Source organism: Gambusia affinis, linkage group LG14 (assembly GCF_019740435.1).
Source record: "Gambusia affinis linkage group LG14, SWU_Gaff_1.0, whole genome shotgun sequence".
Taxonomy (NCBI): Eukaryota; Metazoa; Chordata; class Actinopteri; order Cyprinodontiformes; family Poeciliidae; genus Gambusia; species Gambusia affinis.
In genome coordinates this window covers 4,059,818-4,083,961 of record NC_057881.1, presented here as the reverse complement: position 1 = coordinate 4,083,961, position 24,144 = coordinate 4,059,818, and the positions used below count along the sequence as shown (strand labels likewise).

At 36.1% G+C, this 24,144-nt stretch overlaps 1 protein-coding gene across 1 annotated transcript; it reads right to left on the bottom strand.

Annotated features, from left to right (window-relative positions):
• Nucleotides 1-208: 208 nt before the first annotated feature.
• Nucleotides 209-24,144, bottom strand: LOC122843458 (solute carrier family 2, facilitated glucose transporter member 1-like). Its single transcript, XM_044138220.1, has 11 exons — nt 23,915-24,144; nt 23,497-23,640; nt 13,168-13,269; nt 12,001-12,161; nt 11,638-11,878; nt 11,121-11,283; nt 8,149-8,336; nt 7,644-7,748; nt 7,460-7,558; nt 6,614-6,817; nt 209-6,062 (listed from the first exon to the last, which is right to left on the bottom strand). The coding sequence occupies exons 2-11, from the start codon at nt 23,506-23,508 to the stop codon at nt 5,724-5,726; spliced, it is 1,614 nt and encodes a 537-aa protein (XP_043994155.1). The 5' UTR covers nt 23,509-23,640; nt 23,915-24,144; the 3' UTR covers nt 209-5,723.

Genomic DNA, 24,144 nt, shown 5'->3' with positions numbered 1-24,144 from the left:
GACTGTAGTATGAGTCACAGATACACACAAACACACACACAATGTTAAAGAGTGTGAACGCTGACTGTGAAACTCTGTGATTCCACATTTTTGCAAGATAAAAATGAAAATATGAAAATTTAGCTGTTTATATTTTTTTCCACATATGCCAACAAATTAACCCCAAAGCCGTATGAATAAAAAAAATAATAATAATTTAACAATATTCCTCAATACAAGATGGCAACTTTATTTAACAACAACATTTGTGGTATGTGCAGGGCAAATGAAACAGTCAAGGGTGCATTACTGCTGTTGCACACAGAAAAGATAGAAAGCTTCACATCATGTAATCATCCAGTAGCCACTAAAACACAAAAGTAACACACATGGGCTGTCCCACATCAAATATTTCTCCAATCACAGCACTAAAGCCCAAAATGAATGTAGTTGGCTGTTCTCAAACCCCTTTAATGTGGGGACAAAAATTCTGCATCATCAAGAATGAAAGAATGATTCAAAACATAAGCAAATGTGAGTTTTCTCAGAAAAACACAATGCAAAGGTGAGGTAAGAAATCACAAAATGTAGATGAAAAAACTCAATCACTTACAGCGCAACATCACAGTGAAGAACAAATGCATAAATAATATGCAGCAGCCACAGTTATTGGAGAGTTAATGTGTTTGCCACTATGCTGCTCTTTTTGCCAACATGGTAAAGAGTCGTGGTGCAAACACACAGCAGCCCAAACTAAGAATGTTATCTGATGAGGCATGGCTGCAACCAAGTAATGAAACAAAGACAAGACGAAAATAAGATGATGACCAGCAGCAGTTGTCTATCAGACCTTTAAAAATAGAGTTTTAAATCTGCACATAGAAACGTATTTAACCAAAGTGAAGAGCAGTGTATGAAATCTAGACAATGTGCACTCTAAAACAAAAAGGAACAATGCAACAGATGCATCAATGTTCTTTAAAATATACAGATTTACAAAATAATGAAAGCTTATATTTTTTCTCTGTACAGTGTGAAAGGGTTTGAGTTTGTACATCCAGTTGCTTGGTATAATTATCAATAGTCTGCACTTTGATCCTTTCTTTTATTTCTTTATTAAATCCATTCAAATACTTTATTGCAACACCGCAGTCACACACCATGGCAGTGGTTTGCAAATTTCTTTAGCAGTAGCATATCTTCACCATAAATTATACACAAGATAAAGACAATAGTGAGTAATGGATAAAATAGATCGAACTTTAAGACAACTGTCCCAGTCTACAGAAAACATACAGGAATCACAGTAGCTGTATCTCTGTATTTTTCATGTAATCCTTAAATTCATGAATTTCCACAATAAAATCGGATTGTTGGCAACAATATATATGCATTTTTTTTTATCAGTTTCTATTACAGATTGTTTTACTTTAGGAAATGATTGAAAATTATTTTTAATAACTTTAATATCTTAAAAAAATAATTGTTATAAGTGCAACTGTACCAAACAGTATGGCTTAGTATTGGATTATGATGAATCTTTCAAAATCAGAAGCTGGGTTGGGATAAATAATTTCCCCCACTTTTTTCTTTACTTGAAAGTCTGATACTTAAATTTCAGCCTTAAGACATGAGAAGCAACAATGTGGGAGACACAAGTGGGAAAACAGAGGCTGCTGGTTCCACGGGTACCATTATAGTGACTAAATAAAACAGCAGCTTCACGGAATAATAGGCAAAGGTAGTAGAAAAACAAGAGCAGCTTAAAAAGTTATGAGTTTAATGTGAATAGTTTGGTGTGTTGTCTCTAGGCAGATAAAACTTGTAGTTACTGTATTAGTAGCCAATTCGTTATTGCAGAAGTTTATGTTTTAGTATTGCCAATTCAATCAATAGCCACCATAATAAAAACAGCTCCATCCATGAGTCATATGCTGCCAAGTTTGAAACAGTAACACAACTTTGCTTTTGAAAATTTGGTAAAAAATAAAAATAAAAATAATAATATAAATGAAATATTTTAATAATGTGTCCATATTCCCTTATTATAAACATATTCCTCCACTTGCTTGCTTAGAATTTTCTGAGTTTGTGACATCACAAAAGGCAATAGCAACACGTGGAACAACAAGCATTTTGAATTTAGAAGTGAAATCCTTGTTAGGGTAAAAAAGGAATAGTGTGCGAATATCCAAAGACAGAAGCAGCACCTCAACAGGAAACACTGACTATAACATTAATCTTGACTAGACACGAGTGCACAACAATCCTCCCTCAGTGCAAACACAATATCACCATCCACAATTACAGGAAAATACACCATTATCATGGATTTATATTCTCTATTTCCAGTGAAAAAAATAATCCACTTAATAAGCCTCCTGACATCCAATCGAAATTAAATATCAGCAATGTTACAAAGTTATGTCCTAAAATTATACAAGTGGCTTAAACCTTAAATATCTCTATAAATACTTTATCTCTTTATTGATACTTTATCAAGGTACACCTCTTTAAGTGTAAATTCCATCATAATATACAGAAATAAATAAATAAATGGTCTGCAAGGGTGAGAATAGAGTTCAAGTAGCAACAGCAATCCACACAATAACAGAGTAAATAAAATATACTTTGTGTTACTCACATACACATGTCACATATCATACGGTATTAGATATACATTTCATAAATCTGTTGAGACTAAACAACGCAAAGTGTCACAGCGCAGACAGGATTAGGACCACACACAAAGCTTAAAATACATTTTGACTTACAATAAATCCTTCTACTCTTCATAGTAATTTAAATATATTTGAAATATAATAGTCTCTGAAAGCTGCTGTTAATTTCTTAGCAGAGATTTGGATTTCATTGGTGAGAAGCAGCTGGTCCAAGATAATGACTTAAGTATTTGCTGGCTATCCAGAAACTTTGTAACACATGTTTAAAACTGTGTTAAGTGCATTTGTGCTTTCAAAAATAAAACTAACGGGCACAGATGTAATTAGGCCAAAGTTTAAGATTACTCTATGTTGTTTTTTTGTGTAGAGATATAAAGTCTCGTTTTTTGGCTGTAATAGTAGGGTATGGTTGTTGTTGTCACTACATTTATATTAACAATTACTTGACAAAAAGTTAGATTAGGTTTCATACAACAGTGCAGATTTTTGGTTGAGATAATTAAATTGTGTGAAATGTATAAAAAACAAGCATTGTTTGCCTGAAATATGCAGGTTATGATGAGAAGACATAAGCTAAAATTCTTGTGAAACAACAAAATTATTACTGATCTGAGAAAAAATGACTTCAGAGCCTTACATTCTCAGCTTGTAGACTTTTGAAGATTTTGTATTTTTGGATCCTATTAGTAGGTCATGTTAGAAATCTGCTATATTTTTTAAATGTGTTAACAGACGCAGTCTAGAAAAATAAAATAGCTAATCATAATTCCTACAACCGACCCCACAACCTTTAGACTGTAATAAAGCTTTTCAAACAAAAATAAACTAATTGCTTGAAAACTCTCCTGTAAGACCTTTTCTGATTGTTAAATTCAAATTTATATAATCTGACTAAAACTCCACCTTTAAAAAAATATACTATTTTAATTCTAAAAAGTGCTCTAATGATTAAAAATGCGGTATGTGTAATTTTAAATTAACATTCTTTTACTTTGGTTAATACACAAAATAATCCTCATAGATCTGTTTCCTTTCATTTTAAGAATTAGTCTCCTGCTTTGCAAAACAATAAGGTAATATCAGACATAATTATCTATTAAAACACTAACATTAGTTGGATATTTCACTGAAAGCTTTAATGTCAGGATTAATAGAGTATTAGCACTTCCCAATAAGTTGCCTCTCTCTGCTGTAAGTTATTTTTCAATAGTGATTGCACACTTCATACAGTCTTTATCTGTTCTACTAACAGCTTACTTAGATATATGGTTATTATTATTAATGTAAATGCAGATCATTAGCACTGTGTTAGTTTGATGGAAAGAATGGTGGTGCTTATTACTTCTACTGCTTATAGTATGAATAGTAACTCTAAAGCTTGTCTGACTACAACTTTTAGACGCATCTCTACTTCCACACACCTGAGTCAAATAAAGAGGTCATTAGCAGGACTCTGGAGAACCTGACTGCACTTGGGAGGTGATTCAGCTGTTGGATTCAGGTGTGTTGGACCAGGGAGACATCTAAGAGTTGCAAGTCACCGGCCCTCGAGGACCAAGAGTGCTCACTCCTGCACTAATCTAAAATTTCCCCTTAAGTAATTCAATTACTTCTCAACTGAAAGCAAAAGTCCAAAACTCGCTTTTCATCTCTTGAAGCCAGAAAAGCACTTACATTTCTTTATATGATCTAAAATAATTAATAAAAAAATTAGATCTTACACAGTCCTATAAATAATCTTTCTTTCAGCAAATAAATATATTTTTGTCTGTTGCCCTATTGTTACATTACAACTATTTGTCATAAAATTTCTCTGTTGCAATAATTAGATTCTAGAAGAACAGCTGACAAATGACTAACTGATTATTTATGGTTGCACATACAGCACCCACCACCTTTACTGTCACCTATTGTAAAAATGTATGAAATGCCTAAAAATAAATAAGGTTTTTCTTGTAACATGGTAATCTCACACTGAAATGATAAAAATCTATCCTTTAATCAAAGCTCCTTAAATAAATGGAGAAAAATATCCAACATTAGAAAAATAACAGGGTTTAACATCAGTAAAATCTCTAGTCCCACAATAACTGACACACAAAACAATCCCTATGTAACAAAATCAGACTGCCTGTAGGAAGTTTTAATGACTAATTTATATAATCTTAATTAAAGCAAATGTGTGCCCATAACTGTGAAGGGTGTTGTATATTTTTATTTTTCTAGGCCACATATATGAATCTTAATAAAGCTGTATTTGTGTTTGTACACATGTATATGACTATGTGAAAGTTCTTTGAGGAAACTGTTATGTCTATTTTCTCAATTTCTTGGTTATGGTTACATTTTGGCAGCATTCAGAACTTAAATAGGCTGACAACATATCAACGCACAACCATGTGAGTCAGTAATTAAACCCCTACTAAATAATGAATGATTGCATATGTTAAAATTTGAACAACAATGATGCATTTTAGTACCTTTAGCTGCTGCAGACTACATTATGAGGTTAGATGTGTTCATCAAGTGGTTATTCACTTTGGTAATGCAAACAAGTGAAAGGTGAAGCACACAAGTTAGATCTATTAGACCTGCAGTCTGAGTGGGGAACAAGTAACTGGCCAAACAACCTACTGTAAGGAGTTAAACCAGGGGAAAATACGCATTAAGTCATCTGACACTTAAAAAAATACACAAATAATTTTGTTTAAATGTGGATCTTTGTTTATCATGTCAACTAATTCATATGACATGGAACCGACCTCTGCTTTTTATGTTTAAATCTACTCAACTCATCTTATGTCACCCTGCTTATAAACTGCATTAATGAACAAATTAGCTTCACATTTTTGACCCATATTTTAGTTTCAAGTTACCAGATCTGAGTGTCATCGTGACTTGAGACACACTGATCTTGACTCACCCTTTAAATGGATGCAGCTGATTTCAGGAATGTACCATGAAGTTGGAGAGAAACATTGAAACTGATTCCTCTGTTTCAGTATGTTTGTATTCTGTGATTCTTCCATTACTTGTAATTTCTCTCCCCAATTTAAAACCTGTCTACACCTGCTCCCCTTGTGCGCCGGATTTATCTTTAAGGGGTGTGGTTTCGGTTGCCGGAGTAGCGGCTGCAGGAGTGGCTGCAGCAGCAGCTGCCGGCGCCTCCACCAGCGGGACCTTCTCTTTCTCAGGAGAAGAGGCTTGAAGAGTTATGGCAGTGCTGGAAGTGGCACCAGGATCCTCAGTGGAAGAGGTGGCAGGAGGCAGAGTGCCGCCAAATTCACGGGCGATCTCATCAAATGTCTTTCCCTTTGTCTCTGGGACTTTGATAAATGTGAAGATGAAAAACATGATGAGGAAGGCAGCGAAGATGAGGAACACCCAGGGTCCACACCACTCCTGTGGAGAAACAGGAGGGAAATCAGAACAACAGCAAAATCTTACCAAGTAATTTTCACTAGCTTCTAGTGCAAATGTCTTTGTACACATGAAATTATACAAAACTAACCTACAAATAACTTTTCAGCAAGATATAGTAGCTTGTTTTCAATAAATAATTCCTAAATATGGATGAAAAGTGTTACTTTCACTGGGAAAAATGTCTTGTTATAAGTGAAAAAAATCATTTTTTTAAAATCGATATTAAGGAATTATTTAACAAGCTCCTATATCTTCTTCAAACATCCAACCTAACTTGTAAGTTAGCTTAGTTTTAAATTCAAGTGAACTAAGAAATTTGCATTAGAAACTAGACAAAAAATACTAAGATTTTGTGGCTTTGCATTGCGATTATTCCTCCACCCCCAGTGTAAACAAAACAAAACTCATATATTCTTGCATATAAAGAAATAAAGATTTTAGTGTTCAAAATCAAATCTGAAACAGAAAAATGGAAACACTAGAAGTGTAGACTAAATGTAACCAATCAGGGCAGCATTCACTTTACTTACCACTAGTTTCGGAAAGCTCACTCCTACAAGGAAATTGGCTGTCCAGTTGCAGCATCCTGCTACAGCCATGGCCGCAGGACGGGGCCCCTGGGAGAAAAGCTCAGCCACAATGAACCATGGAATGGGACCGGGACCCAGCTCGAACATAGCCACAAAAAGCATGACAGCCAGGATTGCCACGTAGCTCATAGCTGCAATGTGCGTCTGCTCAGAAAGTGGAAAGAAAGAGGAAATGATCAGACAAAAACACACATGAGAGATTCACTGGCAGAAAAGTTGATTAAAAGCTAATGATAATGAGAGCATCTGCTGCAGAATACACAACTCTAATTGTCTCTCATGACTCTTTGTAACTGTTATTTCTCATGTCAAGATCATGTTTAGTGTTCTGTCAATCTAAACCAAACATTATGACAAAAAGACATTAAACTATGGCAGACGTTCATTATTTTATGAGCTGAAACTGTCCATTCGAATTATCTACACTGTAAAAACACAAAATCACAAAAGTAATTTTTAGTTTCTAGTGCAAATATCTTATTACACTTGAAGCAAGACAAAACTAATTCACAAGTAACTTTTCAGCAAGACACACTAGCTTGTTTTAAGTCACTAATTCTTGAATATCAATAAAGAGTACTAGTTCCACTGGCATATTATTTCACACGGAAAAAATGTCTTATTATAAGTAAAATAATTTGCCAGTGGAACAAATGCTTTTTTATCAGCAGTAAGGAATTACTTACTTAAAACAAGCTTCTTAGTAAAATTTTGTATTTTTACTGTATATAGGCAGTCTGTATATTATGTATATAAATGTTTGATAATATCTGTGCATCCACCCACCAACAGGAGGGAAACTGTCATGACCAAGGCACTGACGGCCATTCCTCCCAATCCTAGGAGATGTAGAGTCCTTCGTCCAGCCTTTTCCACCAGAAAGAGCTGAAGGACAGAGAAGGAGACTGTGATGCTTTGTAGAATGGATCTAAATGGAGGCAGGAAATAAAGTGTTTGCTGAGTCACTTACAGAAACAACGGTGAAGATAGTATTGACAATTCCGGCTCCTATTGTGGCGTAGATGGGTTGTTTCACTCCAGCTGATCTAAAGATCCCTGTGGAGTAGTAAAACACCTGAGAGATACGTACAGGAAAGAAAAAAGAAAAGAAAATTGTGGTTAAAATGGAACTTATAAATTTTAGAAACAGGCTTTTAATGTAGTTGTTTTTTATTCATAAACCATAATCTCTGCCAGAAAACTAAAATAAAAATAATTAATATAAATAATAAAATAAAAAATAATCTTCATATAAATATTGATATTGATCAGATATTCCTGTTTTCCTATTCTGATTTAGTCTTGATTTTCTCATGTTGTCCTATGATGTAATGTCACGTCTGTACTTCCTGTATTTACGCTTAAAAAAACGGTAACTGTAATATTATTTGGTTATAATGTCAATAGTTGAATATCAAGTACAGAGCTGTGTGTTTACAACGTTTGAGCATGCGAGAATGTTTCTCTGCACTCACAGCATTGATTCCTGATAGCTGCTGGGAGAGCTGCAGCATGACGGCGATGAGGAGGGGCTGCCTGTAGGCCGCGGAGCGAAACAGCTCAGCGATGGTCACCTTCTTCTCGATTGCCATCTTAGCGCTCTCCTCCTTCATTTCCTGGAGTTCTTTGATTACATCCTCCGTGCCACGTAGACGAACCAGAGCTGTCAACAGAATTATATAGCAGGATGAGTCACTTCTGATGGCAATGGACTGATTTTGAAAGACAGAGTTATATAAAACAAGTTTTGACAGAAATAGAAGGAGAAGTGAACTTCTGAGTAGCAAAGTGTGTTTTAAAATGATGGGGACACTTTTAGAGAATTTGGTCTAAGACAACATATCAAACAAGCAACACACACTTAAGGACACACCCTGGACCTGGTTGTCAGTAAGGGTGTGAATATTTCCAATGTCTCTGTAACTGATGTCGCCCTGTCGGATCACTTCACTATTATCTTTGAAAGTTCTTTATCCTTTAACCCACTTGGACAAACAGCAACAGCAACCATCACAAAACGTTCTCTCACAGAAAACACAGCAGAAATATTTAATCAAATCTACTCTTCTTCCTCAACCCTCCGATGATGTTACCACTTGAATTTCAATCTAATGTAACCAGTTTTCCAGCTTCTTTTCAGAAAAAAAAAAAAAAAAAAAAAAATCAGAGGATTAATCTGCACATCCACTATAAAGTCAGTACCGATGCTGTGCCAAAACAAAACAAATACAGGAAAAATGACTCAATTTCAACAACTTAATTATAAAACCCTACAGGAAATTATAAGTCAACTCAGCTCCAGTTCTTGCTGTCTGGATGTCCTACCCACACATTTCTTTAAGGAAGTCAAGCCTGTTGTTGCTACTGATCTGATCCAAATAGTAAACTCATCGCTCTCATCAGGCATTTTCCCTCAGGCTTTGAAAACGGCAGTAATCAAACCACTGATAAAAAAGAACAATCTAGACAAATCACTACTGCAGAATTACAGGCCGATCTCCAACCTCCCATTCATCAGCAAAGTTATTGAAAAAGTTGTGTGTAAACAGTTAAATAGCTTCCTAACGATAACCAACTGCTTTGACTCCTTCCAGTCTGGTTTCCGGTCTCACCACAGCACAGAAACTGCCCTCGTAAAAGTGTTCAATGACATCCATATAAATACGGACTGTGAAAGAACCACAGTGCTGGTTCTGTTGGACCTCAGTGCAGCTTTTGACACTGTTGACCATGACATATTACTGAATCGACTGGAGAGTTGGGTCGGACTCTCCGGTCCAGTGCTTAACTGGAGTCAAAGCACAGCTTTAGTTATTACAACTAAAAACCACGATCAGGCCCGAAACCTGGGAGTAGTGATGGGCTCTGACCTGAACCTCCAGAGCTACATAAAGACAGTTACAAAGTCGGCCTTCTATCACCTGGAGAACATTTCCAGGTTTAAAGGACTAATGTCTCAGCCAGATCTAGAGAAACTCATCCATGCGTTTATCTTCAGTCGTATTGATTATTGTAACAGCGTCTTCACAGGTCTGTCCAACAAATCAATCAAACAGCTGCAGCTGATCCAGAATGCTGCTGCTGGAGTTCTCACTAAAACCAGGAAGACAGAGCACATAACACCAGTTTTAAAGTTCCTGCACTGGCTCCCTGTAGCTCAAAGAATAGACTTTAAAATACTGCTGTTAGTTTATAAATCACTGAACAGTTTAGCACAACAATACATTAAAGATCTGCTGCTTTTGTATCAACCTTCCAGACCTCTTAGGTCTTCTGGTTCTGGTCTGCTCTGCATCCCCAGAATCAGAACCAAACGAGGAGAAGCAGCATTCAGCATCTATGCACCACAAATTTGGAACAAACGTCCAGAAAATTGTAAAACAGCTGAAACACTGACTTCCTTTAAAGCTCGACTAAAAACCCACCTGTTTAAGATTGTATTTGAAATGTAATCAATTACAAATTTAACGATGGAACTTGACTTAATGTCATGTTTTGATTGTTGATTCTATGTTGCATTGTGTTTTTGTGTTTGATATGATGTAAAGCACTTTGAAATGCCTTGCTGCTGAAATGTGCTACGCAAATAAAATTTGATTTGATTTGATTGGGGGGGAAACAGCTTCCTGACTTATCTAACCTCCTGTCTTTCTAGCAGCATTCGCTAAGTCTCCTTCCAACCTCCAATTGTTTCTGTTTTGAACAGATTCACAAAGCTCCACTACTTACTCCATTTATGGATCACTTTTTGTACGCTATCCATTTAAATTCTGCTCCAGATTCTTGAAATAGGTTGCTCCAAATACAAGTAGACCTAAACATCAAGTCCAGTTTGTGCAAGCAATCTGCAATAATAGTGAGAGATCCAGTTTTTTCTAAGATTTACTACTTTTGGTTTGGTTCCCTCAGAAGAGCTCTCACAGCTCTCAAATGACTCTTCATTCATCAAGTCCCAGTTATTCTCTCTTCAGCCACAAGCACACCAGTGGCAGAAAATCACTGTATTTGAAGCTGTGGTTAAACCTTCATCCAGCAGATGTATTTAAAGAAAAAAAAGGCAATTTGATGATCCACAGTTCTTATTTCAAACAGTAGATGGCACTGCAGATAAAATCTACCTATATTTAACAAGAAGTTGCAGAACAACTGTAAATGTGAACAGTGGCTCTCCAACAATGTAAAGTGATGCTATTTAGTTAAATACATGTGATGCTATTTATTTTGTTAAATACATAATTGTAGAAGATTTTCCATTATTTGCAGATTTAGAGTAAGATGAAACTGCAATTTCAGATCTGCACGCAAACATCTGTGAGGGGCAAACTTACAGCTTTGTGAGTTTGCCCCTCTGCCTTTCTTAATGACTTTCCTCTTGTTTAATAATGGCCCATCCTCCATTAGTACTGCAGGAAGAAACAGTAAAAAGCAGTAATCTACTAGCATCTACCTTTGCGTGCTTGTTCCTCTTGCTTAAGGTTGATCAGAAGGAAGCGGGGACTCTCAGGACAAAAGGGCAGCAAGATGCACTGCAGCACAGCAGGGGCCACAGTGAGGGCCAGCAACAGGGGCCACAGCTTGTCAGAACCCAACAGAACCTCCAGACCAAAGATCTAAAAGGAAAAGACACACCGGCAGAACTAATTTGATTCTATGTGGTTAAGCTGAATGCAACTCAATTCATATGATTCATTGCTGTGTATTTTCTTGAAAGATTATTTATTAATGTCACTAAATTGTTAAATAACCTAACAAAAGCCATTATTGATCTGTTTTTGAAGTAAATTTAAAATACATTTCATTTTGTATCTGCTCTGGTTCATTTTATTATTGCTTTTGATATTTGTTGCTGCCTTGTATAATTGATGGTATTTATTGGACTCTAATCTAATTATTTTAAAAAATAAATAGAGGAAGGTCATTAATTATAAGAACTTGAGTATTTGGAAGTGAGTAAAGTTTCGAACCTGAGCAATCAGGATGCCCACTACCACTCCGAGCTGATGCAGAGTACCAAATGCTCCACGAAGAGGTGTTGGTGACACCTCCCCCACGTACATGGGAGTCAGCCCGGTGAACAGACCGCAGAACAGGCCAATGACCAGACGACCCGCAATCACCATCTCGTAGGAGTAGCAGATGGTGGAGAACCCCATGAGGAGGCCTCCGATCACAGCCAGGATGTTCACCAGGAACATGGAGCGCCGTCTGAGGAGAGGAAGAGTAACAAAACATTAAATGGACAAAAAGATGAACTAGTGTTACAGAAAATAATTTCTGGCAGAGGACTCTCAAATCTTTAAATGCCAACATAAAATTTTACCCCCTACCTGCCAAATCTATTGGCCATGACGCCCACACTAAAGGAGCCCACCATGCCGCCCACACTGAAGATGGCAACAGCAACGCTCCAGACGATGGTACAAACCCCTGAACTGATGGGCTCGTTGTAACGCTGAAACCAGGTTTGATTGAAGAACGACCGTAGTTTCTGAATAAAAAGTAGATTTATGGTTTAAGATGAATATTTCTCTCCTTCTTGATTTAGTGGTTCCACAACCAAAACTAATTGGTTTTGAACATATCAGTTTCAATTAAACATAAAAAACATATTTTTAATTTTGTTTCTTAAAAAGAACTATTGGCTAATTTAAGTTTAATAGTACTCTTAAAATATGATTATGTTTGGGCTAATTATAAAAGAGAAAAACTGTTTCAGCCTCCATTGCCAGATTAGATGTGTTTACAGCATGAATATTTCGAAATTACAACATTTTCAGCTGGACATTTTAAGAGAGAAACTTTAGGACTTAAATATATAAACTTTACGGAATCTATTTTGTCTTGCACGTCATATAAGAAGAATTTGTAAAGACTAAGCCAGAAAGTGTTAATATTATAAATGCAGTTTAAATGCACTTCATACTGATTTATTTCCTGCAAAATAAAAGCACAAGACCTGAGAATTATGACTCTTGTTCTATTCTGCCTTTCTCCATCTATTACATGGACTATTAATCACTGGTGTTTGCTTCCTCTACAAAAACACCGACTAGATCAGTCAGTTAATACGTTTTGATAAACAGCCTTTAGGTTGAGACCTTTTCTTGTTTTATGTTCTGGTAAACATGATCTCAGAATGAGACCTACATACTTACGTCTTTTATTACTGCAGAGCAGAACAGGCAGTAGCAACACTGTTAGTTAGCATCTAACTGGCCTGAAGATCTAAATGTTTAGATTCATGAGGCAGTACCAAATGCTTTTAGCATTTGTGAAGTAGTAGAAAGATAATTACAGTAAATTAAAGGGCAAAGTGTTCCTATCTTTCTATAAAGATTTTTAAAATAATCATTATACTGAGAATATTTACATAATGTTTTTTTTTTTTTTCTTTTGGCAGTGAGAAAATGTTTTGCCTGATTTGCTTTCTTTTTTATCTGAATATGCAAAACAACAAGATTTCTATTAGTATATTGGTAGTAAACTTCCCCAACCTCTTCCGGAGCATTGATGACTCCTGTGTTGTAACCAAACTGCAGAGAGCCGATGACAGCCGTGCCCAGCGAGAACAAGAGATAACCCGTTACTTGCTTTCCCTGAGGGGCAGAGTGATGGAAAGAACGGGAACAAGAAGGATAATTGAGCTTGATAGGGTTGATACAAAATAAATAAATAAATATGAAATATGAGATATTAATGGCATTGTCAAATACAGAGGAAATTTGGATGCAATAAACTGGGATGCTGGCGGCAAACAGGTCAGTGATTCAGCAGTATAGCATTGAACTCACACTCTACAGCTTGGCATCCCCACATCTACTTGCTAATACATACAAGATCTTTCACAAAATACAAGTAATATCTGAAATAAGGTAAATCACAAAAACAAATGTTTAATTTTTCTTCTACAGCCTTGCAAAAAATGATGAAGATGATCAAGCTAATTCAGTGTCTCTGTGATCCACAGCATTCATGACTCAATTTGTCTTTTTCCTGAACATAATTGGATAAATTCAGGTAAAATTTGTTTCCACGGCCATTTGCCTGCAATTGTGGCACAGTCTGGCCCCTTTAATATTATTGATTTATCTGCGTAATTAAAGAAAATCACATCAACCTTCACAACAACAAGATGTTTGAATGCTTATTGGGCTTTGGGAGAGTTCTAAAGAATTTATTCCATTCTATTATGCTTCTTCTTTTCATTTTTACCTCTGCCTGTTAGAACATTTAATATATGAAGAAAATACAATAATACATTAACACAAATAATACTTTCATATCAATAAATAAATAGGCACCACTGTATTCAAGATAAATACAGTGGTGCCTAATGTTCATAATAAAATCATGAACATTTTCAAAAGCTAGAAATAATAAAAAGATGGAATGCATTCCTGTGCAACTGAAGTTTGATTAAGTTATTAAATTTTTAGTTAAAACTGAAAAGCTTGTAAGTTTTGTGACATTTAGGATGTAGCTAATCTTACAGGTAATTTATTCTCTGCATAACAAAATAGAAAATTTATTATTTCCACATCTACAATTTTGAACAATTAATTCATGATTAGACCTCAATAAACAACGCAAAAGAAAAAAACAAACATTAAAACTAATATTCAGTTAAATCCACAGGGAACATTTTATTTAAAATCAAATTGCTGGACAGTTGGTAAGACTTAAATTTTGTTATTTTAATTAACTTTAAAAGGAATCACATTACATCATGAGGCTGAAAACGTACATGGAAAAACACCCTTCTTGGGGTCAAGTACACATTTCTGACAAAAGCAAAAGCCATTCTATTATCCAGCCCAGATCATGAAAGGTTTGTTAAACAACTCTTAATCTATAGCATTAATAAATAATGGACCTCATGTGATTTAGTGGCTGGGCCAGACTGAACAACATTTCAGCAAAAAGTCTGTAGCTGAGAGACAGAGAATGATGACAGGGCAGAACTGGCTGCTGCAATATGAGACGACAGAGATGTTCGTCGACCTCAGGTGATCCTCTGCCTCTGCTTTAGCAATATCAGAATAAGGTCAAACAATATTAGCAGAGTGAATACATTGCAGTTGTTTTAGATAAAAGGTATTGGCCAAACTGAATCAGTTTGGGGAGGAAAGAACAGAGAAGTTAATGAAAACCTCAATATAAAATCAGTCAGGTTGGAATTTTTAGGTCCGATCTAAACTAATCAGGTAGCAGCTAAACAAAAAACACTAGTAGATTGGTTGGACATCGGATATGATGATGTGGTTCTAGCTAGTAGAACCGTTAGCAATTTCATAATTTGAAGCAATAAATGCGTGACAGCCATGTGAGATATTGAACTTGGGGCTCTTGGAGGCCCCTGAATTTTCATAACTTCAGGGGGTAGGGGGGTTGTATCAGTTCAATTGGAACATAAAAGCTCTCTTCCTCCTTTGAGGTTGCTTGAAGGCAGAAAAAACAATACATTTCAAACTGAAGCTGCAGCAGAAGAAAAAGACTGCTGAAGACAAGGAAGATTGTCTGGCTGAGAGCTGCGAACCCCAGACTTGAAGGCATGTGGATATTAAAAATGCACTTAGCATCTTTAATATCAGACTCTCTTAAGATCAGAGAGTCTGACCTCTGACCTTAATAGTGAGGCTGAGATTGCAGTTTGATGTGAATGAACAATACCCTGAGATGAAAGTATAATAGTCAATACTTTCATAAAACATACGCAGTGGAAATTCTGTGCAAACTTATAGGCTGAAAGAATTCCTTTATTTACTGAAAAACAAAATTGTTTTCCCTAAATTACTTTTAATGATGGGTGAAGCTTTTATTTATTTATGTGTTTAAATACATTTTTGTTTTACTGTATTTTATTTCCCTTTTGCTGAAAACATTGCTTTCATTTTCATATCTACCATACACATCACAATATGTACCATAATTTTAAAACAACCTGCTGACTTGATATTCAATATTAGTTGTTCAAAACGTTTTAAAAAAGACAATTTAATTCATTTCAATTACTAACATAAAATGTAAGATCATTATTACTGGTCCTTTAGATAATTTTTTTCCTCCAAAAACATTTGAGCAGATTTCTCAACATTGTGGGTCTAATTTTTAGAAAAGAGACATTAATTAACTTTATGAGCAGTATAATGTCATTTTATTTATTCATACAGTTGCAGTAAGCCATTGATTAATTATTGACAGTGATTGAATGTTTGTGTGAATAGAAACATGGATGTAGTGGGAGACTTTCATACAGTAATTATACATGCAAAATGCTGTACCCCTGTAGCAAGGGTCTCTATCACCCCTAAGATACTTCTCAAACAGTGGAAAATGGAAAAAAACCCCACAAAGCAATGAAAAAATACAGTAATTAAAAACGTTTTGTAGATTTAGCTGCCTTTATTTAAAGTTATCTGACAAGAACAAATCTCAACTATCCATCTTTAAAAGCCAGTTGCTTAGCACGGCTCACAGGAGGTTGTCTGGCAGTCAAACTTGTGAGCTATGCAGCAGAATTTTTTGTTTCAATACACTCCATTTTGCTCAGGTATAATCACATATCCATGAATTCAAAAGAATAGTGTATGCAATTATTGTCTTGGTTGGTTTGTCTGCATTGAAAGTGACATACAAACTTTTTGCCAATAACAGTGATTTCCTAATTTTTTATGATAATAGGTTTTTCTGTCTGTGTTGTTAAATTTGTTCTGTTGACAAATAGATTTTTCTTACTTAGCATGTTTATTTAACAGGATTGAAGCAACTATGATTTGTTATCTGGAATAAGCCCACAACACTAGAGTTTTGGATGTCGTGGGAAATAGAAATCCTACTGCAAGATAGTCTAAAAATGAAGTGAATTTTTCTCTTCTGTAGAAAAAAAGATTGATGATATTTTGATTACAGTCCCTCAGCATTTATTGATTCAAGGCACATGGGTCATGTGATAAAAAAGACAGACTCCAGTTTTCTTTTTAGGTAAGGATCATCAATAATTCTGATCTCCTCATAAATATCTTTTTATGTTTTCTCCTGGAAATCAAGTTTCCCAGCATTTGTCCTTTTCAGGAAGAATATTTTCCAGATTCTTTTTTGATCCCAAGTTAAATAAAATATTTTTTTGTCTTTTAACATTTAATATTTTTCAACTCTTTCCTCTTCTTGTTTGTTTATTTGTTTGCTAGAAAGTTCCCCGGGGAATTAGGACACATTTGAAAGTGATCAGTACTTCTGTCCTCACCCCGAAAGCTTTGGGTGTGTCCACTGCCAACCCACTCTCACTCCCAACTCGTCATATATTGACGCATGGGACTTCCGTCCTCGTCACATATTGACGCGAGGGGTACCCCTTTCGCGTCAATATGTGACGCGAAGGGTTTTACCTGATGCCTTACCGTAATTTTTGCCCTAAACCTAACCAATTTTTGGGTTTTGAAGTGTCGGCAGTGTTTGCGAGGACCATTCGCGTAAATAATCCATGTAAAACATGCGACCTTCCAAAATCGTCAAAATCGTCAAAATTTTACGGTGAAGGAACCTGCCCAAGTCGTCACATATTGACGCGAAGGGTATACCCTTCGCGTCAATATGTGACGCATGCACTGTAAAAAGTAATAAGTTCACTTTACTTAAAAAAAGTTAGGAAACCGATTGCCTCAAAATCTTCAAGTAAAGTAGCTAAAAATAACTATGTTTAGACCACTCAGATAAAGGCAGTAAACCTGAGTACCGTTAACTCAAAATCATTAATTGGGTTAACTGTAAAATATTCATTTAGACAACTCATGCAATGGCAGTAAACTTGAGTGCCGTTAACTCAAAATCATTAGTAAAGTTGACTATAAAATGTCAATTATGACTACTTCAAATTGTGAGTTATGTCAATTAAGCAGTACTCATAAAAATAAGTTATGCTTACATTTTTAAGAGTTCACATTACTTGCAAAATATCAGGAAACCGATTGCCTTGATATGTTCAAGTAAGATGAACCAAAAGTGTTAAGTTATTGGAACGAAGAGCCAACAGACAACAGTTTGAATGGAAAAAAAATGTTTAATAATTAAACAAGTTTACCTTAAATACAAGGTTCTCAAGTGTGGTTACATACACACTAACCTGGAAACAAAGTTTTCCATAGACTTTTTTAGGGAAAAAAATGACAACTTTTTTTCTAGGGTAGCCTTCAATCTAATATTGAATCCTTCAAATGGCCCTCAGTCTTTAAAACTTTGAGAATCCCTGCTTAAATGTCTTTGTTGACTGGTGTGAAACAAAAACTCAATTCTCAATACTAGAGCCCAACATTTATCATAACATTGATAAAGTAAATAGTGAAGTAGTGAAGTGAAGTAATGTTTCTCCTCATTAACATAAAACCATTTAGTAGTCTGCAAGTGCAATGATGCTCTCTCCAACAAAAAATAATCAAACAAGAAATAAAAATCACTTTTCCAATATGGGTAAAGGTATCAACGTTGATCCATAATGTCACATCACATTCACTCATTGCATCAGAAGATTTTTGAGTGACTGTATTTTTGGTTTTAGGGATTTATGTCCAAGTGAGAGAAGCACCCTTTGGATGAAGTCAAAGGTGTACTTCAGTTGTTGAGGGTACTCCAAATTCAGAGAATAAATAAGTCCAAAGAGCAAGCACATGGCATGTGGAAGATTCCCAAGATCATTCATGACAAGACTTCCTTCCAAAATGATGGCAGTACTTGAAGACTGGAGGTGCAGTGAGTCAGTGGAGGCCTGCCTGTCCTCAGGAATGATGGTCAGGATCCCAATGGGGGTGTGAGACACCTCTGGGTCTTCGCAGTCCTAACAACAATAGAAGCAACACCACAATTACATATCAACATAACACTTCTTTAGGGTGACCAGACGTCCTCTTTTTCCCGGACATGTCCTACTTTTCAGACTTAAAAAAATGTCCGGGGGGAATTTAAAAATCGTCCGGGATTTTGGTCAACTGCCTCAAAACACATTACATAGCTTACAGTGCATTGTGATTACATTGCCACTCCGTTCCACTACTCCATTACAGGTTTCTTTGTATGGCAAAGAAATCGGCAGCACATGTACACACATGTGCTACCGATTTCTTGTGCTACCGCTGGTTCTACCCCCCCAACCCCCCGTTGGCGCATGTGTGTCCGCCGATTCTACCCCCCCCCCCCGCCAACAAAAAAAAGAAGTTGCCGCCTTTTAAGAAACCCCAATCGGGTGGCCCTACACTTCTTCATCACGGCTGCTTCTCCTACAGTTTACAGCTGTCCCACCTATAGCAGTCTACTCATCATAAGCCTTCTATAACAGTACAGCGGCTTTTTTAACCCGTCAACATCTTTATCCTTATCCCTTTTCCTTTTTTTGTTTTGCGCCCCGGAGAGCTTTTTTGCTCTGCCGCTCCATCTTGTTGCTACTAAATAAACATGATATTTTCGACTAACGTTAGTCCCAGGCATCGCTAAATCATTACACATAAAGTTAACCTCAAAACCTGGACTTACGGATGAATTATATGGCCGAGATAACGAATATAAGTTTGCTAAAAAACAGTGGGACTTACCGTGACCAAACGTAGCTGCAGCAACCGCCGTATTGTTGACAGTTTGGCGTTTCTTTCAAACACGTCGTCACTCGTCAGTGTCCAATGCGCATGTGCGTTCAACGAGAGCTGCCGAATGATGCCGAGTTTTTTGCTGGTTATGCAGATGCGTTTTGCTCACTCATAACTCCAAGTTCGGGTTACTTGCTGCTGATGAGTTTGATTACTTGCCTCAGTAGAAAGTTGTCTTTGCTAAGTTTAAGTTAGTATAGTCAACAGAGTAAGCTGGAATGAGTTCAGGTCACTTTTCTTTTTGAGTACACTTTACTTTTACATTTTACAGTGTGGTCAGACGGCGTCCCAACTCGTCAATATATGACGAGTCGGGTGTGAGAATGTGTTGCAACCACTGCAGGGCTCATTGCCATCTATCTGCAGAGTCTAAGTAAGAAGACTTTTATTCAGTTATTCTCTTGTTTGATTGAATTATATATTTCAATCAGTAAGAATTTGCACATTTGCAGTGAGAAAATTCTAACATCTGAATGGCTATTACTGTTTCAATTAATTTGACCTTAAAGGTCACTTTAACCATTTTTCACTAAAAATAAGTAAGCTTAGTATGACAAATACATCCTATGCAACTCATGCTTGTGTGTTGTGAAAAGTTGACCATAATATAAAAATGACACATTTGTTGATTCCAATTGTTTCTAATTAGTGGCATCTGAAACACAAAGTGCATATGCAGAGTTACCTAAAAATATACAGTTAGCCACAATTCTGGAAATAATTACTTTTTTGGTATCAAAACCACCATTAGTGGTTAGTTAGTGGCTGTTTGAAAGAGTTTGCAAAACTTCTATTTTTGTTGAAAATAATTATTTCCTAACAGGGGAGATTTTAATTCACTCAATAAGCACATAAATGAAAGACTGGATAAAAATAAATAAGTTCTGCACCATAAATAAAAACAGTCTAATAATTGTTGCTGCATATCTTCATATAAGCTGTCAATAAATACAACTGCATGGACTTTGTTTTTGGCCATAAATGCATTTTTCACATTATTAAGCCACCCTTTGGCAAAGGAACCAATCATTCATCATCTGTCTAAACCCCTCAACATCACTGTATATTTAATGAACAGCTGCATGAGGAGACAGCCGTTAGCACAGTAAAACACACATAAAACTTAATCCAGTGAAGACTCAACCCACTCAGAATGAGGAGGATCTCGGCCTTTATTCTCTCTATTCCTTCTTGATTCACTGCATTTATCTCAGTTTTTTTTTTTTTTTTTGTCATGTAACAGTGACTCAGTAATATTTACAAGTCACATGACCACACTCAAATATCTACCAAAAATCAATAGGAAATCTGTAGGTCAAATGTCCAAATTACTGCTCCTTTGCTAATTTTAATCTAAAATGTTTCACACAAATTTCAGGGTTTGGATAGTTTCTTTTCTATCTGTAAAACTCAGTTGAAATTCAATCATTTTGTACTCACTGGATATGAGAATATATTCCCACTAGGTTCAAATTGCCAAAAGAAAAAATAAATACAAATTTGAGAATCTTTAGTGCTTCTTTTATATTCAGTAACTTTCAGCTGCAGCACCCTGTTGCAGCAGGGAGATTAGCTGAACAGACATTGCGTTACTAAGGAAACCATGTTATCACACATCTTGTCTTGCAGTCCTAACATACAGATCAATGAGTCATCTAAATTTATCCAGATTTAACTACAATAGATTAAAATGACACTGGTTGCCCTGAAACCCATACATTAAAAACTATTTAAACCAGCTAAGTGCCCTTTAATAAATTAAATTTGTGTTTATTTGTCATTAGTTTCCCAACCTTCCCCCTAACACATTCTTGCCCAAAGCTGGAAACTAACGCTTTATTGACGCAGGATAATTGATGGCTAGCTGCAACTGGGCAATATGCACACAGGTCTCATAAAATAAAACCATGTAAGACTCCTGAAACAACAGAGCAGGACGTTATGTGACGGCTTTGGTGCAGAACATGTACACACACAAAATGAATAAAGTGAGATGCATTAAATCCAGAAATCAGGGACCTTACTCACATTAAGAAAGTCATAAAGAAGTAAAAAAATAGGCTGAAGCTGAGGATCTTATTGCCACACCAATAAAACACAAGCACATCTAAAAATTTACAGCTGTCTGTTTCACTTAATGAAAGTGCTGCAGGCAGTGCCTCCCTTTAAGTCTTGTTTATTCAAGAAAGAAAAAAGGCACAAAACTACAAAATGTGTTTCAAATAAGAACACACATACTATTAATCAGCCAGATATCAATTTACATCAGCAATGTTTTCTTTATTACTTTTGGTAATAAAACAGTGATTTCCTATATTCAGTTTCTAAAGTTTTGATAATCTGTGTGTGCCTTAAACATTAACAAGCTTAAATGTTTGTTCCAGCTTATTTATAATGTCCATTAGTCATATCTCCCCGAAGGCAGCCCCATGCCCCTCCCAACCCTATTCTCTGACACACACCTTCTGGTAACATTTGCTTTGTAATGCCAGATATTGACCAACATGTCAATGCATTGACACATTTTCTCAAGGACAGGCAAGCTGCATGCAATACTGTTAAAATCACAAAAGCAAACAGCTTTACATGAGATAATGCATCAACATGAAATCACCAATTGGACCACAATGCTAGTGTATATGAGTGTATATGAGGGTTATGAAACTAGCATTAGACAACTAAATAAATAGGACATGAAATATAGAATTTTGTAATCAGAAGCAGATCAAGGACAACATGGATGCTGCAAAAAAGCAAGATGAAAAAATTATCCTTTTATTTCAACTCCTTAGCAGCTAAATAAACTAAGCTTCTTCATATTTTCTAACATTACAATTAGTTGATCAAAAACAGTGCAAAACCATAAAGCAAAAAAAGAAAAAAACAGCATTTGTTTCAAAAATAACTTATAAAAAATGTTTTTGATACCCCTACAATAAAATTCAATGCAACTATATGGTGGAATGCTGGTTAGAAAACATGTGGAACATTGAGATATCAGATGAATCCAAAGCTGAATATCTTGACCTACATGTAAAACTACACATAATCTGAAACACACCCTTCCCCTCTGTGAAACATGGCTGCATCATGCTGTGGGCCTCAGCAGGGCAAGGGAAGCTCATAAGAATTATAGAGAAGATGGATGGATTGAAATACAGAAACATATTACAGTCCTGGAAAATAACCTGCTAGAGGTTGGATTCTATGTCTGAGGAACGGTCAAGTCAAAGTCCAGACCTATGATAGGATACTGTGAATTGATCTGTTGCAAAATTTTAAAAATTGTGTTTAGGTATAGACAAATTCCTCTGTGATTTAGATGGTAAAGAAGAAAGGTGCAGAATGGGCATCCAGCTGTAAAGTAGTAAAAAAGGTACTTCTACAAAATATTCCTTCTGGGTCACTGCATGCCACACTTCACTTTTATTATGTATGTGTTACAGTATACTATTTATATCAACCATAGTTTGCATGTAGTTTGTTTGTTTCTGTCATTTATTTCAAGTAATTTTGGACCTTTATTCATAGAGAACACTGTAATCTGTTTTTCTAGCTTGTATTGCATATTTGAACTACTGAATCTGGCTTTCTCTATTTCCCATGTGTCCTTTCCAAAAATCCCAAAGGATAGATCTGATTAAGTCATGCTGATGCTGAATTCACATGTGCATGCAGAAACACACGCACAAAGTCAAAAGTGAGAGAAAAAAAGATCCTGTAGTTATGTGATTAAAGAAGAAGTTAAATATTTCAAAGATAAAGTGGATGTGGTATTTTAGCAGTGAATTATATCTCAAACCTCTATCTGTTTTATTCATTGTATGACAACTTATAGAATCAAGAATATTTAACAGAAATCATCACTAAATTCATCAGCAAAATCAGGCTTACACATTATTGGATATTCACTCAGAAACTATTATTTCATGGAAACATACCCGATATACCACTCGCACAACATCCACAACATGTGCAGTAATGAGTGACTCATGGAAGCATTATGCCATACATTACCACCCACACAAATCTGCTTAGAGACTGAACTTATTTAGAAAGACGCTTATTACTAAGATATGACATCAACAAGCTCCTTGAGTTTAACTCAGTTTTATTTTACATTATACTAATCAAAGGCCTGATATTCTTCATTTAAATAAGGATCACATAATAAGTTTTTAAAAAATCACTTGCCTGGCCTTCCATCTTCCCAAAGATGTTATAGATGCTCTCACGTTGTCAAGGGTGATTTCTAAGATTCAGAATCTGCAGGATGCAGAGAGGAGGAGGAGGAAGAGAGGGAGGGAGAGTCAGGTGGTGCTTCTGCCTTACCGCCAGCTGCAAAACATAAAAAAACCCTCGTTAGTCGCTGTCCGTGGTACCAATCTTGGCATCAAAAACATCTCCGCCTTCTTCTCCCTTAAAAAAAAAAACCCGTAATAAATCCTGGTAAAATCTTCAAAGAACGGTAGGTTTTAGGTTAAGAAACATATGGTTGATGTTAACGTTTACTACTGCAATCAAATAGAGGCAAAGCAACAGAGATTTCCCCAGCTGAGGCTTTCCAAGATCCCAAATATTATCCCAGACTGCTCATTCAGAGCAGACTCACCTGTCGTGACTGCTGGAAACCCTCTACGGCCTGCAGCAGGGCTCTTAGGTAGCACTGCCTCACACAATTCTTCCCTTGCAGGGGGCTGCGAGGAACAAGGCACGTAACCACACGCTATGATTTCTCCCGTTTCAGCTCGGCCTATGAGAGTCGACGACGCCAGCGTGTCGTGATGTAGTCCCGCCCCTCTTTTTTGCGAGAAAAAAATCATGACTCCAGCGCAGCATCAC